The following is a 17422-nucleotide window of genomic DNA, read 5'->3' as shown; positions in this document are numbered from 1 at the left end:
GTATAACGAATTATTTTTCATAATCAGACGTCACCTGTTAACTGTTGCTTCAGAATGCAACTGCAACGTGCTCTGTGGTCCAAATTGAGCATTATTTTTTTCAAGGTAACAAAGAGATTTGCTTTACCGACAGATCCGGATCTATTTTTAAATTTGAAAGTTTAATTCTCTATTAAAAGAATAAAAATCGCAGTAATCTCTGTGTAACGTTATATAAAGAACTATAAATCGTAATTAATGTTGACAAATCAGTCAACCTTAACATAACGCGCACAGTATTATTCGCTGAGCTAATCGTTTTATGGATGACTACGTGATCTCTTACAATGTGAATTTTTAATACGATAATTCCCCATTTTCTTGCATGACGAATGTTTCTTGGAACATCGGAATTCCACTATCAAATTACATTATTCTTGCCACATTTATATCGAAAAAAAAATGTTCGTTAACCCTTCCTTACATTTTGTAATTACATATTTCTGGGCTAATTGTTTATTTAAAACAAAATTATATACTTTCCAAACGATTTTCAAGAAGCCCTAAAAATATACTTTATGCCGATCGAAAACTGGTTTCGGGAATTAATGGATAAGAACGTGATCCCCAGCAGGTTTTGTAGTTAGACATTGCAAAGAATTGCATCAGAACAGATGCGAATCAATAACAACATTGTCAAATATGTAACAGATTAATTTTTACAATGAGAACACTCTGTTGTGTTCTTTGCGAATTACGATTATAATTAAAAGAATTATGGTCAAGGTACTATTTGATGAGTATTTGTAATAACAGATATTGGACTCTGTGTTATGATTATAATCATTTAATAAGTGTAATTAATATATCAGTAAGTAAAAGGCTATCGACCGTGGAGTATTTGGCAAAGTACCCATCTCCGCCTCCACATTTCTAAACATCTACCTATTTTTAGTATGCATTACCGGACGTTGAAGACGATTATGTCGATGAAATATATATGGTGTATTTAAATATTGCACGAAAATATAAAATATGGATATAGACTGCATATGTAAAACATACATTAAGTGTAACAGAACGAATATCCGTGGTTCAAGGCGATGCAACTTGCTGAAGTACCTTTAATATTCGAATGGAAAGTAGTGGTCAGCCTTGTTAATAAATTTATTAACGAACGGAATAAGTAGGTCAATTGTGATACTCACGCGCGCAAGAGGATCGAACATTAATCATATAAACATTCCGATCAATTGATACAATCGTAAAGGGTGCAATCGGGAAACGTGACAATAGTCACGTTTCGAGTGTCTTCTATTTCACATTGAGACGGACGTGATCTACCTACCCGATGTATTGCGAAAGTGTAATTAATGACAGGGCAAATAATTAAGGACGCAGAATGCTTCTAAGAAAAGTTAATATTCCGAATAGTTCGTTGTTCCCTTTGACAAAGTTAATCACTTGGGTGAATAGCGAATTGAAAAACTTCACGTCATTTTTATTGTTAAACAAAAGTTCCGTGTGTCATCGTACAATGCTTACAATTGGCAAATTTATTTTCGTAATTTATACATGGCGTTACATGAAATCACATTCATTTCAAACTACGTTTCCGGTCAGACATAATAATGAAAAAATAACGTATAGAAATAAACTATGAATAATACGATCGCGATCGTGCTTAGCTAACGGCGATCTAATGTGAAATACAAAAGGTAAGATCATCGACTTTTAACTCTGATCCATCGCATTGGTTTCGTTCATACTGCTTCCGCTGCAGTCCTTCTGAATTATTTCAAACAGTGGTTGCAACTCGGGCGTCGCTTTAATCTGTGTTACGAACTCGCATAGTGACGGATTTTTATCTAAAAAAAATATAATTTGTTATGTAAACACTAGTTTTATAATTACCTCTACAATTTCCAATGAAAAATATCATTTACCGGCATCTGGGATTGTTAACAGTGCTGCTACAGCTCTCAATGCCGAACGTTTAAGTTCATCTTGCTTCTCATATTCCTGTTTCACTGAATTTGCTTTTACTTTCATTGTACAAGTACTCTTTAATGGTTCAACTAATCTTTCCAACCCTGTACACAAGTATTATATTAGTAAAAATTAATAACTTCTTACCTTGCTAGACTACTGATTTTATGCACTTATAGTGCATATGCATATGTAGAACAAAATAAAATGAAGGCTTTATCAATGGAAATAAAGCGTGTTCAATTATACTATTGTACAAACCAGTCTATACAACTGTCAGTTTACTTAAAGCATTCGCAGTCTATTTAGAATATTTACTTTGTAAAACTGCTGTGGGACACAACTGGGCGAGTCTGGCAGTCATAAGGTAAGTTAACATCTTGATATCATAGTGATCTCTAAGGCCATTCTCAACGTGGTTCAAAAAGTTGAAAACATCCAGCCGATCAAGACAAGAATCTAATAATGTATACATGCACTCGAATGCTGCTTTTCTAAGATCCAAACCATCGTCCACTGTATGTTTGAAGGGACCCATTTCGACCTCTCTGATCAATTCTTTCTGCACATAAAAGAATATTTTCAAGATAAAGGAATATATTTGCAAGTGAATGTTATTAATCAAGTACCTTTATCTTGGTTTCAGCGTAAAGATGTGGTAATACAGAATCTAATAAATCTCTGATGAGCATTGGTTTGTTATGAGCTGCTGAATTAAATGCAACTAAAGCTACCCTCCTAACATTTAGGTCAGGATCTTCTAATGCCACTAAGAAGTTACCCATGCACTGTTTCAACATGGCATCGATTTGTTGAGGCTGTAAGAAATCATATAAATAATTTGTGTATAAAATAACGATGTACAAACATTGATATAGTGCCGTGGCTTGACGAATACCTGATCAGAAATCGTGAACTTAACAGCGGTAACTGTGGTGGTTCTCATGAACGCAGAGGGTGATTTTAATGATTCTTGTAATTTTGGTAGTAAAGTGGCAGGATCGATTAAAGTAAGCTTTCCTAAACATTCTGCCACGACGTTACGCGTGCCTTCTTCCGCACACTCGCAATGCCTGTACAATAACATCCAAATCGAAGGCACAAAATTTTGCAGATGGGATACACCTGACAGACTAGCAGATTGGCATGTGATAATCTGCAATGTTACATACTTAACGTATATAATATTTCAGATGTATACATAATAAAGAAAACTACGTGTTACACTTCTACACTGAGCCTTAACTTAAATTATACTGTACTTATGAGATAACCTGATATAACGTACTCTACCTCTTTCAACGAATGCAAAAGAAGATATTGACGTTTCGGTTGTGCCTCAATTTCCTTCAATATGAACGGCAAATATTCCGGTAGATTTCCCACTGCTATGTTACCCAATGTGTAACTGGCTGCCGATTTCACTTCTTCCGAATGGGATGAGAATGAATTTAAAATTACATGCTTTAGAGAAGCGATTCCGCTCAAGTCCACGTGTCTACCTATTTCACCGATAACCAACAGTGCAAAAATATGCTGTGCGTCGCTTTGAGGGTTCTGAACGTCCTTTAAAAATTGCTCGACCACTGCCTGGGCTTCTTGATGCCATGTGATAGTTAATGCGGCCGCGCATTTAGCAAGCGAATGATAGGCTTGCTTATGAAGTACAGATTGATTGACAGGAGCTATCAGCATGGAGAGCAATTCTCTGTATCCCAGACCCGGTATGTCGGCCTGGACTAATGCTTGGTAGAATTCCAGCATCGACGTTAAGGCCACGCCTTGGAGAAGCGGTGATTTAACCAGAACTAATATTTCCGGAAGGATATTATCGGACACCCTGGTCAAAGCGACTGGATGTAATTTTGCGATAGTGGTGAGAAGATTAAGAGTTAATTGGGCAATATGTAAATCAGTCTCATTTAATAACGCTGGTAATTCCGTAGTCACCTTATCTAATAAATCTACATGCAGAGCAGAGCTGTAATTTTGCACCAAAGTGTCCAAAAGTGGGAGGGAACACAGTTTCAAAGCTCGTTGATTCTTTCTGAGGAACGATCCAAGAATCGGGACCGCCTCATCCATAATTGGTTTAAGATCTACTCTCAACGGCGACGATGCTATACAAGTTAAGGCCTTAACAGTCGTGAGTCGTGTGATCTCGTTACGGAGTCTGTCCAGAAATATAGGTAGGCATACGTGTAGCTCATCGGACAACGTATCTCCAAAATGAGCTAGAATTTGACCCATACAAGCGATCGCTCTCTCTTTCACTTCCTGATCGATATCCGCCGTTCTTAGTCTCATTAATGTACAACGATATATCTCGCTGGATAACGATGTGAAGTCGAAATAGCATGGCTTATCGTGCGGTCTAATCACTTGCACAAGCTGTTGCAATACTAGCAATGCTTCAGCCGTTATTTTATAAAATGGATCTCCAACAGCGGCTATAATGGGGGGTGCTAAAACTGCCATGTGGGCGTGAAAAACTTCCGGTTGGTGTGTTATTAACAATGTGTGCACGAACGCCAATGTATCGATTTTCATATTCGACGACGAATTCTTCTCACCCAACGAATATTGTATACCGGATATCAAGGCTGGTATGTGATTGTTTAAAGCGCCAGGCAGCACGAGTACCAATTCCTTCAATAACGAAAAACAGTCCTGTCTCGTTTTAATGCTCTTCTCTTTCATCTGGCGATGAACTGCTTTTACTATTAGTGGAACTTGCTGTTGTAACAACGATATTGGACCATCGTCGTCTTCCATCGCATCAGGATCCAGTGGTAGACCGGAAGCTGGTCTGGTCTGTTTTAGAAGGGCAATGTAAGCATGGAATATATCCGATTTCACATTTTCTTCTCTTTCTTTGAATCTGGAAATCAATGCTGGAGAAACTTGTTTATAAAGATCTGGAAGAAGTTCTCGTCTGCTAGACACAACAGCCTCAAGACACTTTGCAGCTGCTCTACGCACTTTCCAACTCATATCATCATCGTCTGAGTACTCATCTTCTGCATCTTCCTCCCCATCTTCCTCTACCTCCATCACAACACCTTCTCCGTCGGATGCATCATTCATATCATCATCATAGTTATAGTTCGGATCATATGTGATGTACATCAAACAAATATCTATAATTTTATTTATATGTGGAGTAATCTCTTTGGGACATCTGTATACAAAAGACTCGAAGGCTTGCAAACAATATTCTCGCAATTCATCGTCGTCGTCCATGCTGTACTGTAAAATCAGTGGCATGACTCTCTCTATTTGTTCTCCGAATCGGTGTCCCGCTTGACGACAAATAGATGCGATACATTGTATGTACGTTCGTACAACATTCTTAGCGGTTTGAGTTGAAAGACCTTCGAGCAAATGATCGAGAAGTTTATTGTACAGATAATTGTTACTCGAAGTCAAAAGATGACTCAATGCCACTATGGTACGTTTTCGCACAGCTTGTCGCGGGGAAGAAAGTTGTGGTAACAGAGCGGCCAATATGATAGAATGAAAGGTGACTAGTAGAGCACCAAATCGGGACAACAAGTCAGCTACAATGTCGAGGGCCTCGAGTTGTACAGACACATCTTCCTGCTGTGTAAAAAGTAATTAATATCTTTTTGTTCAAACACTCGGCAAAAAATTTCAATAATTTCGTAGGAATAATTACTTTTTCGATAGCGCTGCTAAGACGGCCAGTTATTCTTTTACAAACATTAGCAACAAGCGCACTGGATCCCAAAGGAAGTTCAGAGATTACAGTCTTCAAACCGATACTAGAGATATCTCTTAACTGTTCCTTATCTGACACCATATTACTGCACAACGCATCTACGATAGTTTCCACTTGGTACTCCTTTACCTTATTGACTAATGGGCCCAAACTGAAATCGGACACGTTTCTGTAATCGTGTCCAAATACAGGGAAAATCTTGCGAATGCAAGAAAGAACTTGACTAATCTTTTTAATTAAACAATAAGATGCTTAACATACTATCGGCCAGCGTAATGTTAGATACTTTTAATAAAATTCAGAAAGTTTATATCGCGTCCGTGTTTACGAAAATTTCACTACAAGTTTGTGAATCCGAAATATCTATTTTTATACTACCTGCTGATAGTGTGTTAATTTAATTCTAAAGTAATTTCAAACAGAATATTTTATATTTAAGGCTTAATTTATATATAAATGTACCATTTTACAGCAAGATTTTGTACTTCTCCATTCTTGTCTTCCAACAGCTTCAGAAGCATTTTCACAACTTTTCGCTCTGAATCATCATCTAATTTGATGCTATCTTTTTGTAATTCGCTCATCAGATCATTGGTTGCCATAAATCTAAAATCTTTATCACTGGAGGTCATCTAAGATAAAATATTTTGTTAAACAACATTTATATGACATGAAAATAAAACGGAAAAAATTGTGTAAATGAAAGAATTTGTGACAGCTGAGAACACCTTTGTTTCTCACTTGAATAACACATTTACTAAAGTCAGAATATACAATTACAGTAAGCTATGATAGGACATAGAGTATATTCTCGAACAGAAATAAAATCAACTTAAATAAATGGATCACTGTTGCTTAAACTGGTAATTAATAAAAGGAATCTTATATATCCTTCGAAGTATTCTTTTGTATTGGTGAAGGTTATGTAAATCTGGAGTATTTCAATGTTAATACTTTCGTGTGGAATTATTTTAAAACGATAAGTAAGACATTCGTGATAGTCAGATACAATGGGATAAATTCATTTAAAAGAACGCGTTAAATACCTTCTCCAGCAAGTTAGCAATTTGATAAGAGACACTAGCCATGATTGAAAACTTTTTCACAGCCGGTTACACTTGCTCCAATATTTCTATGTTATAATTCAACGAAGGAGAACAGAAAGTTACGGAGCTTCGTAAGAACAGACGGCAGTGACTTCGATCCTGTTCGTCTGGTCAAAGATCTTGTTAGAAAAAAACTTTGTTATTAATGAAATTTCACCGTCGGCAGCATCTCAATACTGCGAATCTTTACCGCAACTTCGACTGCCAAAATTTTGATGGTAATCGTGCGTTCCTAAACCTACCAGAACGATGAACACGGAAAACACAACACCGAAACGCAAACAGATCCCATCGCCATTTTAAATTTCTCGTCGCGCTATCTAGCATCTAAATTGTGATAGTGATTGGTGAATATCTTGAGGATTTTAACATAGATAGCGACACAGATCATTTCTATGTGATGAACTTTCTGTACTAGTCATCAGAATGCTCCTGATAAGTTATATTTCCCGCGGCTGTTCGATTTGCAAATTTTGCCATCGCTTTTTATATAGATTAAATTGACCAGTGAAAAGGTCATTTTAAAGTCATTAGTCACCAAGAGTCAGTCATTAAGTGCCAGAAAAAAAGACCTGGTAATATAAATTATTTTAATATAAAAATTAAATATAAATTTTATTTAAATATATTACAGTCTTATAGTTTTTAGATATTAGAAGATTATTGATAATATTGAACACATATCAAATGTTATATCACCAGTAAAAAAACGTTATTTTAGTATAGATATTTAACATACTCCTGGTATTGGAAACTTAGAAGCCTATCATATTTATTTTTGTTACTCTGTGTAATATATCTGCAAACTTAAAAGTTTTGTTATATAATGGTAAAAACATAAATTAATTGTCTGAGTACTACTCATAAAGAATAAGTAACTGCACTTAGAGATAACAATGAGATAGTATAACACTGTTAGGAATTTGATGGTCCTGCTTCTTGTGTAATAGTTTGTTCTTCAGTTCCCTATTAATAATGAATTACTATTACATTTAGTTAAGGTAAAAGATTCTTTTAAAGTTTTAAAAAGTGTGCAAGATTTACCTGAGGTTCTGAAGAATCTGTAATCTCTTTTGAAGAACCCTGGTTCAGGAAACAAGTGATTGGCTTCTGCCAGTTAGGTGTCTCCCTTGGATGATACGGATTACCACCTGAATAATTCTTCCCTAAAATAATACTTTTTATTCGCCATAAATTTTAATATAATATACATTACAGTCTTGCTTAAAACTTAGTTTACCTTTGCTGCTTACTATTACTGATTTTTTGGTGGGAGTACTTTTCACAGATTTACTTGGTGCTTTGGCGCCAACGACTACAAAGAACGTAAAATTTTATCTACAATAAAATTATTAATGTTCGACTATTTTTACAAACAAAATTGAAGGAATCAAAGAATGATTCGAAACAAGCATGAGGAGAAACAAAAGTATTATTGTCAAGATTCGATAAAGTAGAGAAGTTTCAAAATGTTCTCTCACCTTTGCCTGGTACGCGATCTGCCTTTGTCCGCACCATGTTTTACAATTAAAAAGTTTCAAATCTTTGAGATTTACAGGTGTGAAAATATAGTATTGACTGGTATAAAAATATCGTTATGATGCACGTTAATTCAAATCGACTGTCAACTAGAGACAGCGTGAACCAATCGTGATTCGACGATCACTGTGATAAATTACCGTTAGTGATTTTGCACGCCATCTCTACTGTCAACTCTTATTCCCAGTTGTATTATTGTCCATGACAGGAGGGCCAACTTGATTTGAAATATTTCAAAATATAGTTTTTCGTTTGAAAAATAATAAATTACCTAATAGTAAATTAAAAAATTTTAACAAATATAATAATTATGTATTATTTTGATACTCAGATTTGTATGTTTATGGATTTGTTGGATATAGTATATGTATACTAAATTTCATCATTATTATAGTATTTGAAATGGATAGTTCATGTAACAATATTTTATTTTTATGAGAAAAGATATTTATTGTTGCTGATCATAACATTTTTTTAAGCAAAAATACTTTCAACTGGTGTCATACTTAGAGGAACAAGTTTAGTTTTATTTCAAGTTTTACACTGTACCTAATATAACATTACGCTCAATGTTTATTAAGAGTATCAATTTTGTCATAAATATATTGTTGGTAAATGAGCGATATTGTGAATTTTCAGTTATATATATTATAAGATATTCAAAGTATCCATAACGCAAATGCGGATATATAACGTATAATTAATTAGTAGCGTAATCGTAATATTTCACAATAGTATTATATCTCAGGGAAAAAAAACGTGGACGTCGTACTAGTTCGTTAACAAAATAAGACAAACGAAAATTACGTAAAATAATTTATATATGTATACATATAACTACATGTATATGTCTATATTACATTAAACAGGCCTTCGCTCGGATGACATATGGCTCAAATACAACAATTTCTTTTGCAGGTAGCGTTACAAAAGGTTCTGTCTCGGACCGTAACTGTTGCATCTTGACGATACGAATACAAGCTTTGAGAGAGTGTTGTGGAGACGTTCGTGCAAAAAATATAGCTATCTTGATAAATATATATCGTATAACTTAGTTTTAATACTGAATCACAGAGACCCGTCGATGGGTAAGCAATAAATACTCTCAGAGAAGCATGCATGCTTCTCAGTAAGAATTTGTGCTTACATTGGAAAAAAGCAACACCAAATGATTCGAACGAATTATCTTGGTAATTTTTCTAATATTCAACATTTACAGGACTGTGAAAAAACACGTACTTTTCTCAGAAAAATACAATTTTGTCCGAAAAACATTTGACGAACTTGTCACGGCAACGTTTGATATACTGAGCTGTAATCCTAAAATGATAAGCGCAGAAATAACATTCGAAGTTGTTAATGTAGTTATTACTTTCAAATGTTGTTCCAATCGTTTAACAATACGTGAATACATTCTCGTAACTTCACTTCTTTTATAATGTCTAAATTACAATTTCGCTATATCTATGAAATTGAAGGTATCTCGAAGTTTACGCTTAAATTCTCCGACTGTGCTAACTTAACAATCGTCGACAGTTTAACCGCAACTCGGGCTGCTTCGTCAAGATCGTCGATTGGTACGATTTTTAAACCTGCGTTTGCAATCAGGGCTTTCGCTTCGTCTACGTTTGTACCCTAAAAGAAAAATACAATTGAAGGTATTATCGTTTTATATCAATCATTGTTTAAAAAGGAGAATTATTTGGTAATATTTTTTAGTCATAATACCTGCAATCGAACAACGACAGGAATTTTTAAGCTAAGCTCTTTAGTTGCAGCTATAATTCCTTCTGCAATAACATCGCATCTCATGATACCACCAAATATATTAACCAAGAGAGCATGAACCTATGTTGTCATAAAGAATCTTATTATGTTTAACAGGACAGAGGACTTTTATATTTGTTTAAGTAAATTTTACGCGTATTACTTACACGTGAATCGGATGTAATGATCTTAAATGCTTCCTTTACAGCGGAAGTGGATGCACCACCACCCACATCTAAGAAATTGGCTGGTTCTCCTCCATGTAATTTTATAATGTCCATAGTAGCCATGGCTAAACCAGCTCCGTTAACCATGCAACCAATATTACCATCGAGTGCAATATAATTCAAGTCAAACTTAGCTGCTTCGACTTCTTTCGTATCTTCCTGAGTCCAATCTCTCAAAGCAAATAATTCTTTTTGCCTGAACTCAGCATTGTCGTCAAATCTGCACTTGCAGTCCAATGCAAAGTCTGAATATTACAAAGTAAGATTTAGTATTATCTCTCTTAATTTACATTTTATCGTATTGTTTCGTTCTTTAACCTTACAATTTCCATTAATGTCTTCTGCAAGAGGATTCACTTCTAGCAAGAGAGCATCCTTCTTGAGGAACATTTGATACAGATTTACAATGATATTGGAAATGTAATCTTTAACATTTTGAAGACCAAGTTTAACAGCAACCCGATCTGCTTGCTCTTTTGTAATTCCGGTACGTATGTCAATGGGTTCATACATAATGGCACTAGGATTTGTTGCAGCAACCTCTTCAATGTTTACACCACCTTGACTTGAAGCTATAATAACTGGACCCTTGAATTACAGGTTTATAAATTATATATTGTATATGCAGTTTTATTGGGTTAAATTATATATTTTTCGTAACATACACCAAAGGCTCTTTCCATCATAACTGCAAGGTAGTACTCTTTGCGAGGAAACATGCGCTGTGTTACCATCACCGCATTGCATATTCTACCTCCTTCGCCTGTTTGTTTTGTAATTAATAATTTACCCAACATTTGACTTGCTAACTTCTTTGCTTCTTCTGGCCTACAGATAAGACAGGGATGTATAGATGTAATAGAACCATTGTGAGGGTTGTAATAGAACCATTGTCTGTTATAATGACTCACGTTTCACACATTTTTACACCACTGACATTAGTACCCTTAAAGTGACCTTTTCCTCTGCCACCAGCTAAAACTTGTGCCTTCAGAACAATGTCTTTCGTCTTCAAGTCAGCAGCAAGTTTTGCTGCTTCATCTGGAGTTTTGGCAACTCCAAATTTTGGAGTAGGCACCCCAGCTTCATTAAGCAAACTGTAACTGATGTGTTCGTGTACATTTAAGTTCCTGACTGGTTGCTTAACTAAGTTGGTTTTGCATCCCAATATCTACAAATGGAAACAATTAAAAAATTAATCTAATATAATAACAATAGGCCAAACAAACATTAAATTACATGAAAATTATAGTTTTATTGTATTAAATGACTAATTTTTGTATGCAATTATTTAACATAGACTTGTTTTTTATTAAAAACTTTTGTGTAAAATGATTTTAAAAATGTATATTCAATAATACCAAGTCAATACTAGATCAATAATAGATTATTATTGACACTACACAGACTGAAAATACTCCATGGCCTGTCAGATTTATAAATAATCTGAACTCTAAGAGCAATCAGTGGTAATGACCCACATTCTTTTCATTCAATCCCTGTCACCTATGACTTGTTTTGCCTTCACTAAGTAGCATCCTCGATGGAAATAACACACATATCAATATTGTTAGAAAAACGGAAAATAATACTTCGACGATTTGACATATTAGATATTAATAACAGTTCGCTAATGAACATTGACGCAGAGACAACTCAAACGGGGAAAAAAACAAAAGTTAGATGATAAAGAAAAAAAAACAAACGACAAAGAAAACTGATTGCTCATTTGAACTTTGAATTTTCGAAGTGCGTGATGATGCTTCTCAGTCATTTGACAAGTGGTTTTGATTCCGACATAATTCAATAACTGTTAATTAAATACAAACGGACGTCGGGAAGTCAATGACCACAGAATGGAAAAATGAGTACGATAATGTTCACGCGTGTATTGCATAACTGTCACACTCATAATTCGTGAAAAAACAGTGTTTAGTGCGAGGCCACGATCCTTGGCTTCGAATCGACTGACCCTGGCGCCCAATTTAGCAGACTACAGATATCTAATATGGTGGTTGCTCTTCTCGTAAATCATTCGAACCATCATCGAGATTGTTTAATATGTAAATAATAGGAATGTTTTTCATGCAAATAGGAAAAAAAAGATGAAATATTATCATACGAAGAATGACCTGAACGTACCTTGGACCCGTTGAATCGGACAAGATTCTCAGCCAGTGAGACGGTTCGCGACAACATGGTAGCCATCTTACTAAAGCAGTGGCAGTGAACTGCCAAGTGTAAGCTGCGCCTTCATGTCCCCACCTTCCTTGACGTTTCCTGTAAAAACATGACGCAAACTCGCGCACGATGAGCCGCGGTGGCGGCACCACATTTCTGCTGCGTTAATCATTATTTGAAATACAAAGATTTCGAAACTATCTTAGCAGTCTTAATTATTGCGAAGTACACGAAAATTACAGAGTACCATCAACTGTTACTCTAAAACATTTGCAAAGTTGGTCTTACTTGATTAGTTTTGAAATAAAATTAGACGGTCTAATATACTAATAATATTATTACTTACTTTAAGTAGCAATCGTGACGTATTTATATCCATTTCCGCAATGTACGAAGATAGGGTAAATCGCTGTTTTTAATACGCTATGAATTCAGGAAAGAATATTTATTTTATATAATGTTTATATGCATACAAATATGCAAAAAACAAAAAAGTTATCATTCGTTGTAATATTTATGATTTAAGAGCTTTGCTGTTAATTTGCAAATTGATAACTGTACGAAAGTTAACACAAAAGTACATACTACAGACATTTCAAAATGGTCGGCATTATACAATACTTCGAAAAATTTTCCCTTAAATGTATATAAAAATTCTCTCACTTTTTGCACTTGCTAATTTTATCGTCAGGTTTCTTTTTAGTTGTGAAATTAATGTCTAAATTTAAAGAATTTGCTAAGTTCACCATTAATGCCAATTTAACAACCGCTTCAGCTGCCTCTGCGAAATCGTCCACGGAAATAACTTTTAATTGAGCGTCGCGTATTAACACTTTTGCTTCGTTTACGTTGGTACCCTACAGAAAAAAGAGAAATTAAATAAAATCTGTAATGATTCTTACAAACTTTCGTTCGGTTCAATAATAATTTACCTGTAATCTTACGACTATGGGTACAGACAAATTCAAGTCTTTGGATGCAGTGATAATTCCTTCTGCAATTATGTCACATCTCATAATACCTCCAAATATATTTACAAAAAGGGCTTCCACCTGAAAATTTTAATTAACATTCAAAATCATTTCGCTACATTTGCTTCTTGCATTTTTCTCGTATTAACTACACTTAATTCAAACATAAAAAGTTGTTCATATGATCTGAAAAAGTAAATACGATACTTTTGTATAAACAATTTTATACAGGGTGTCTCAGCTAACTTGATTTCTAACATAATGACTTAACTGTGCATTTTATGAAAATTTTGAGGCATGGAACTTGAATGGCATCAAGGGATGCCTTATAAGATACATACTTTTTTTGTGGGTGGAGGCATTTCAAAGATTTCAAGGTCACCTTGATTTTTTTAACGGAATGACCTATATTTTGTACCATAGATCGATAGAGTATCGAATTCTGAGTAAAAATGTGTTGACCTTCGTACGTCCTAAACGTAATAGTTAACGAGATATTTGAAAAATAATCACTGCTACAGCTTCCAGATAGTAAGTACGTATTAAAAATTATTTTGTTGCTCAAGTTAACTGAAACACCTTATATATGACTTTATGTTTTAATTGATGTAGTATAGACATCTTTTTTTTCTCAACCTTGGAATTGGTTAACTATTAACTTAATACTCGGTCACATACTTATTTTAAGCACCTTTGAATCAGAAACTATTATTTTAAAAGCCTCCTTAACAGTCTCTGCAGTAGCACCACCGCCTACATCCAAAAAGTTGGCTGGCATACCACCGTAGTGTTTTATGATGTCCATAGTGGCCATTGCTAATCCAGCCCCATTTACCATACAGCCTATGTTCCCATCAAGTGCTATGTAATTCAGTTGGAACTTCTCCGCTTGGACTTCGTTAGGATCCATCTGTGTGATATCCTTCAGGGCAAATAGTTCTTTCTGCCTGAATTCTGCGCTGTCGTCGAATGAACATTTACAATCTAAGGCGTGATCTGAAAACAACATATAAGGATACTGTTAATCAAATATTCTTACATCAAAGGGGATTAACAGATCGTCTTTGTACATACATTCGCCACAAAGATCCAATGCCAACGGATTTATCTCAAGTAGTAGGGCATCCTTTTCAGTAAATAACTCATAGAGATTGCAAGCAATCGCCGAAATAATTTTTTTATCCTCTCCTTCGACACCCAAGTTTTCTGCAACTTTAGCTGCTTGTTCAGCTGACAGACCTTTCATAATATCAATCGGTATATAAGTTATAGCTTCAGGATTCGTAGCGGCGATGTCCTCAATATTAACACCGCCTTGTTTCGACACAATTATAACCGGACCCTAAGAATGATTTATCTTCTTAATCACAAACATAATTAAATGATTGTTTTACATGAGTATTGACCAGCGGATCGTATAAATAATCCTCCACGAATTTATTTCTTCTAAACAAATTAAAATACCATCATTGGTCTCGTTAAATTTTGTCGACATTCTTTTGAGGGAGTGACTTCGTGACGTCATTTTTGTCTTCAAAGACTTACATTAAAACTTATCTCCAACATGACTGCCAGATAATATTCTTTGCGAGGGAACATCCTGGTTGTTACCATTACTGAATTGCAAATTCTTCCAGCTGCTCCAGTTTGTTTTGTCACCAACAATTTGCCTATCATATTACTGGCTAGACTTTTTGCTTGTTCAGGTCTACAAATTTAATATGCTTGATATTAACGATTACTTGTAATGCCATGAATTACTTTAATTTTTAGTAAAACTCACGTTTCACACATAACAACACCGCTAACATTAGTGCCTTTGAAGTTCCCCATTCCACGACCACCAGCAAGAACTTGGGCTTTCAATACAATATCCTTTGTATTAAGGTCTTTGGAAATTTTAGCTGCCTCGTCTGATGATTTGGCTATCCCGAATGGTGGAGTTGGGATTTTAGCTTCCTTCAACAAAGTGTACGCAACATGCTCGTGAACTTGCAAACGTCGAGTTTGTTTAACAAAAACGGACGTTCGACCTAAAAGCTAAATATATTTCGCTTTGGTAATCGGTGCTAATAGTTGTTTGCACTTTTACGAAAATAAAGAGTTATTAAAATGATTGAAACATAGGAATCTACCTGTCCCTTTATTGACTGTACACCAATCGATGCAAAAGACAATATTTTGGTTGACATGTTATCGGTAATCAAGTGTAAATAACTTGATTTGCAAAAAAAAAATCGTATAATCAATTTTTTCACGTGAAGATGTCACTAAAGTTTTATCAAAATGTACAAAATGACACTCTGTCATTTGTAGATCTTACAGGGAAATCCGTTTGCAGACCCATAGTAAAGAACGCTCGAGTTGTCAAATAAACTTCATTCTACAGATTGTATCGTCGAGTAAGCCGAGTGGGCAATGCACGCGCATCCCCTTTGTCTTATGATAAATGAACATATTTATGTGTAGTTGATACCACGTCAAGTCGATAAATACGATACGTCAATGTACATACTAAAAAGAAAATTTAGTTCTTTTTCTTGCATATGGTACATTAAGTCTCACATTTGAGTTTCCAAGAATAACTAAGTAACAAATCGCAAACTGGGAAAGCGATTCCACTGGTTAAACTGAACTTTAATATTATTGTAATAAATGTGCAATATTTCTCTATTCTCTTTTATATGCATAGAAGATACATGTATTAATTTATGTTAATACAGTAAAATATAAAAAGTCAATTTACATTGTACACCTACGTATAATCAGAATACAATGATTTCCTTACAAGCGCTTATGATTACCAAATAATTGTGTAACAGAAAAAGAATCATACTACGTTATATATATATATATATATATATCTATATATATTTATAGTTTATTGGTATATCACGTTTAGATGCAATTCGATACGCTCCAAGTATGAGTCATTCCTGCCTTAGTACCACCCAATGTGGTAACCGTATTTTTTCTTATTAAATCACACTTACGATTATCTTAGGAACTACGTCCTTAACAAGATTTCTAAACTTCTGATAATTCGTATGCAGTTACAGTATCTCATTCCATTTCTTACTGTTATACTTCACACTTGGGATCATGTGTGTTCAATTCAATAGACCAAAAGAATGTTACAGAGGTCTCGTCTTTCTCTAAAATTTTCACGTTCATTGAAAAATCATAATTACAGTAAATTCAAAAGTATTTAAGTTGCAAATGAAAAGAATAAACGAAAATTAAATAAAATTGTGTTTAAAAAAAGAACATTTACCTTTAAATGTTTAAAACGAAATCAATTTTGAACGTGTCATTTTATAAAAAAAAATTCTAAAATTACTTACATATTGTTATATCTTGTTTATATAAATGTCCAAATGAAAGAAAACGTTATGAAGGAAGGAAATAAAGAACAAGTAATTTATCATATGAAGTATTCAAATCAAAACGTTACAATAGGCTTCGTCGGCAATTGAAAGTAATAGAAATATTAAATTTTATTAAAAATTCTATATATCCGACGGTTTAATATACAGGGTGTCCCAAAATGATGGGACAATCCGCAACACCGATATTCCTCGTGCAAATACAAATCGAAAAGTCCTTTACCGTTTTGTATTCTGAAGCTCCATCTCCGAGATATTAGCAGTCAAACGAACTCGACTTAGCAGTTAACTGCTATTATCTCGTAAACGGAGTTCCAGATTACAAAACGATAAAGGACTTCTCGATTTATATTTGCGAATATCCAGGTTGCGAATTGTCCCATCTATTCGGGGACACACAGTATATTCGAAACATAAATCAGATCTACTTCTATGTCTTAAAAATAAATGTTCCTATCATTTTGGAAGTATAAAACGAGAAAATACATTCGAAGAAACGAGTTTCCTTTTTCACGTGACAACTTAAATATCAATG

General features: G+C 34.5%; 4 protein-coding genes across 4 annotated transcripts; all 4 read right to left on the bottom strand.

Annotated features, from left to right (window-relative positions):
• Positions 1 to 1506: 1506 nt before the first annotated feature.
• LOC107188648 (cullin-associated NEDD8-dissociated protein 1) lies at positions 1507 to 6801 on the bottom strand. Its single transcript, XM_015576974.1, has 9 exons — positions 6757 to 6801; positions 6173 to 6342; positions 5648 to 5861; positions 3262 to 5571; positions 2867 to 3124; positions 2598 to 2786; positions 2287 to 2530; positions 1926 to 2072; positions 1507 to 1847 (listed from the first exon to the last, which is right to left on the bottom strand). Exons 1-9 carry the CDS (start codon positions 6796 to 6798, stop codon positions 1714 to 1716), a joined length of 3708 nt encoding a protein of 1235 aa, XP_015432460.1. The 5' UTR covers positions 6799 to 6801; the 3' UTR covers positions 1507 to 1713.
• A 761-nt stretch (positions 6802 to 7562) lies between these two features.
• Positions 7563 to 8450, bottom strand: LOC107188684 (PCNA-associated factor-like). Its single transcript, XM_015577014.1, has 4 exons — positions 8298 to 8450; positions 8057 to 8131; positions 7861 to 7982; positions 7563 to 7782 (listed from the first exon to the last, which is right to left on the bottom strand). The coding sequence occupies exons 1-4, from the start codon at positions 8332 to 8334 to the stop codon at positions 7732 to 7734; spliced, it is 285 nt and encodes a 94-aa protein (XP_015432500.1). The 5' UTR covers positions 8335 to 8450; the 3' UTR covers positions 7563 to 7731.
• A 708-nt stretch (positions 8451 to 9158) lies between these two features.
• LOC107188649 (succinyl-CoA ligase [ADP-forming] subunit beta, mitochondrial-like) lies at positions 9159 to 12557 on the bottom strand. Its single transcript, XM_015576975.1, has 7 exons — positions 12492 to 12557; positions 11261 to 11520; positions 11015 to 11177; positions 10673 to 10937; positions 10290 to 10594; positions 10084 to 10203; positions 9159 to 9990 (listed from the first exon to the last, which is right to left on the bottom strand). Exons 1-7 carry the CDS (start codon positions 12555 to 12557, stop codon positions 9820 to 9822), a joined length of 1350 nt encoding a protein of 449 aa, XP_015432461.1. The 3' UTR covers positions 9159 to 9819.
• Positions 12558 to 13189: 632 nt separating this feature from the next.
• Positions 13190 to 15693, bottom strand: LOC107188620 (succinyl-CoA ligase [ADP-forming] subunit beta, mitochondrial-like). Its single transcript, XM_015576939.1, has 7 exons — positions 15637 to 15693; positions 15285 to 15541; positions 15047 to 15209; positions 14576 to 14843; positions 14193 to 14497; positions 13463 to 13582; positions 13190 to 13387 (listed from the first exon to the last, which is right to left on the bottom strand). Exons 1-7 carry the CDS (start codon positions 15691 to 15693, stop codon positions 13190 to 13192), a joined length of 1368 nt encoding a protein of 455 aa, XP_015432425.1.
• Positions 15694 to 17422: the final 1729 nt, after the last annotated feature.

Source organism: Dufourea novaeangliae, unplaced genomic scaffold, assembly GCF_001272555.1.
Source record: "Dufourea novaeangliae isolate 0120121106 unplaced genomic scaffold, ASM127255v1 scaffold139, whole genome shotgun sequence".
NCBI lineage: Eukaryota > Metazoa > Arthropoda > Insecta > Hymenoptera > Halictidae > Dufourea > Dufourea novaeangliae.
The sequence above is the reverse complement of the archived record's forward strand: the minus strand, read 5'-3'. Positions and strand labels throughout refer to the sequence as shown.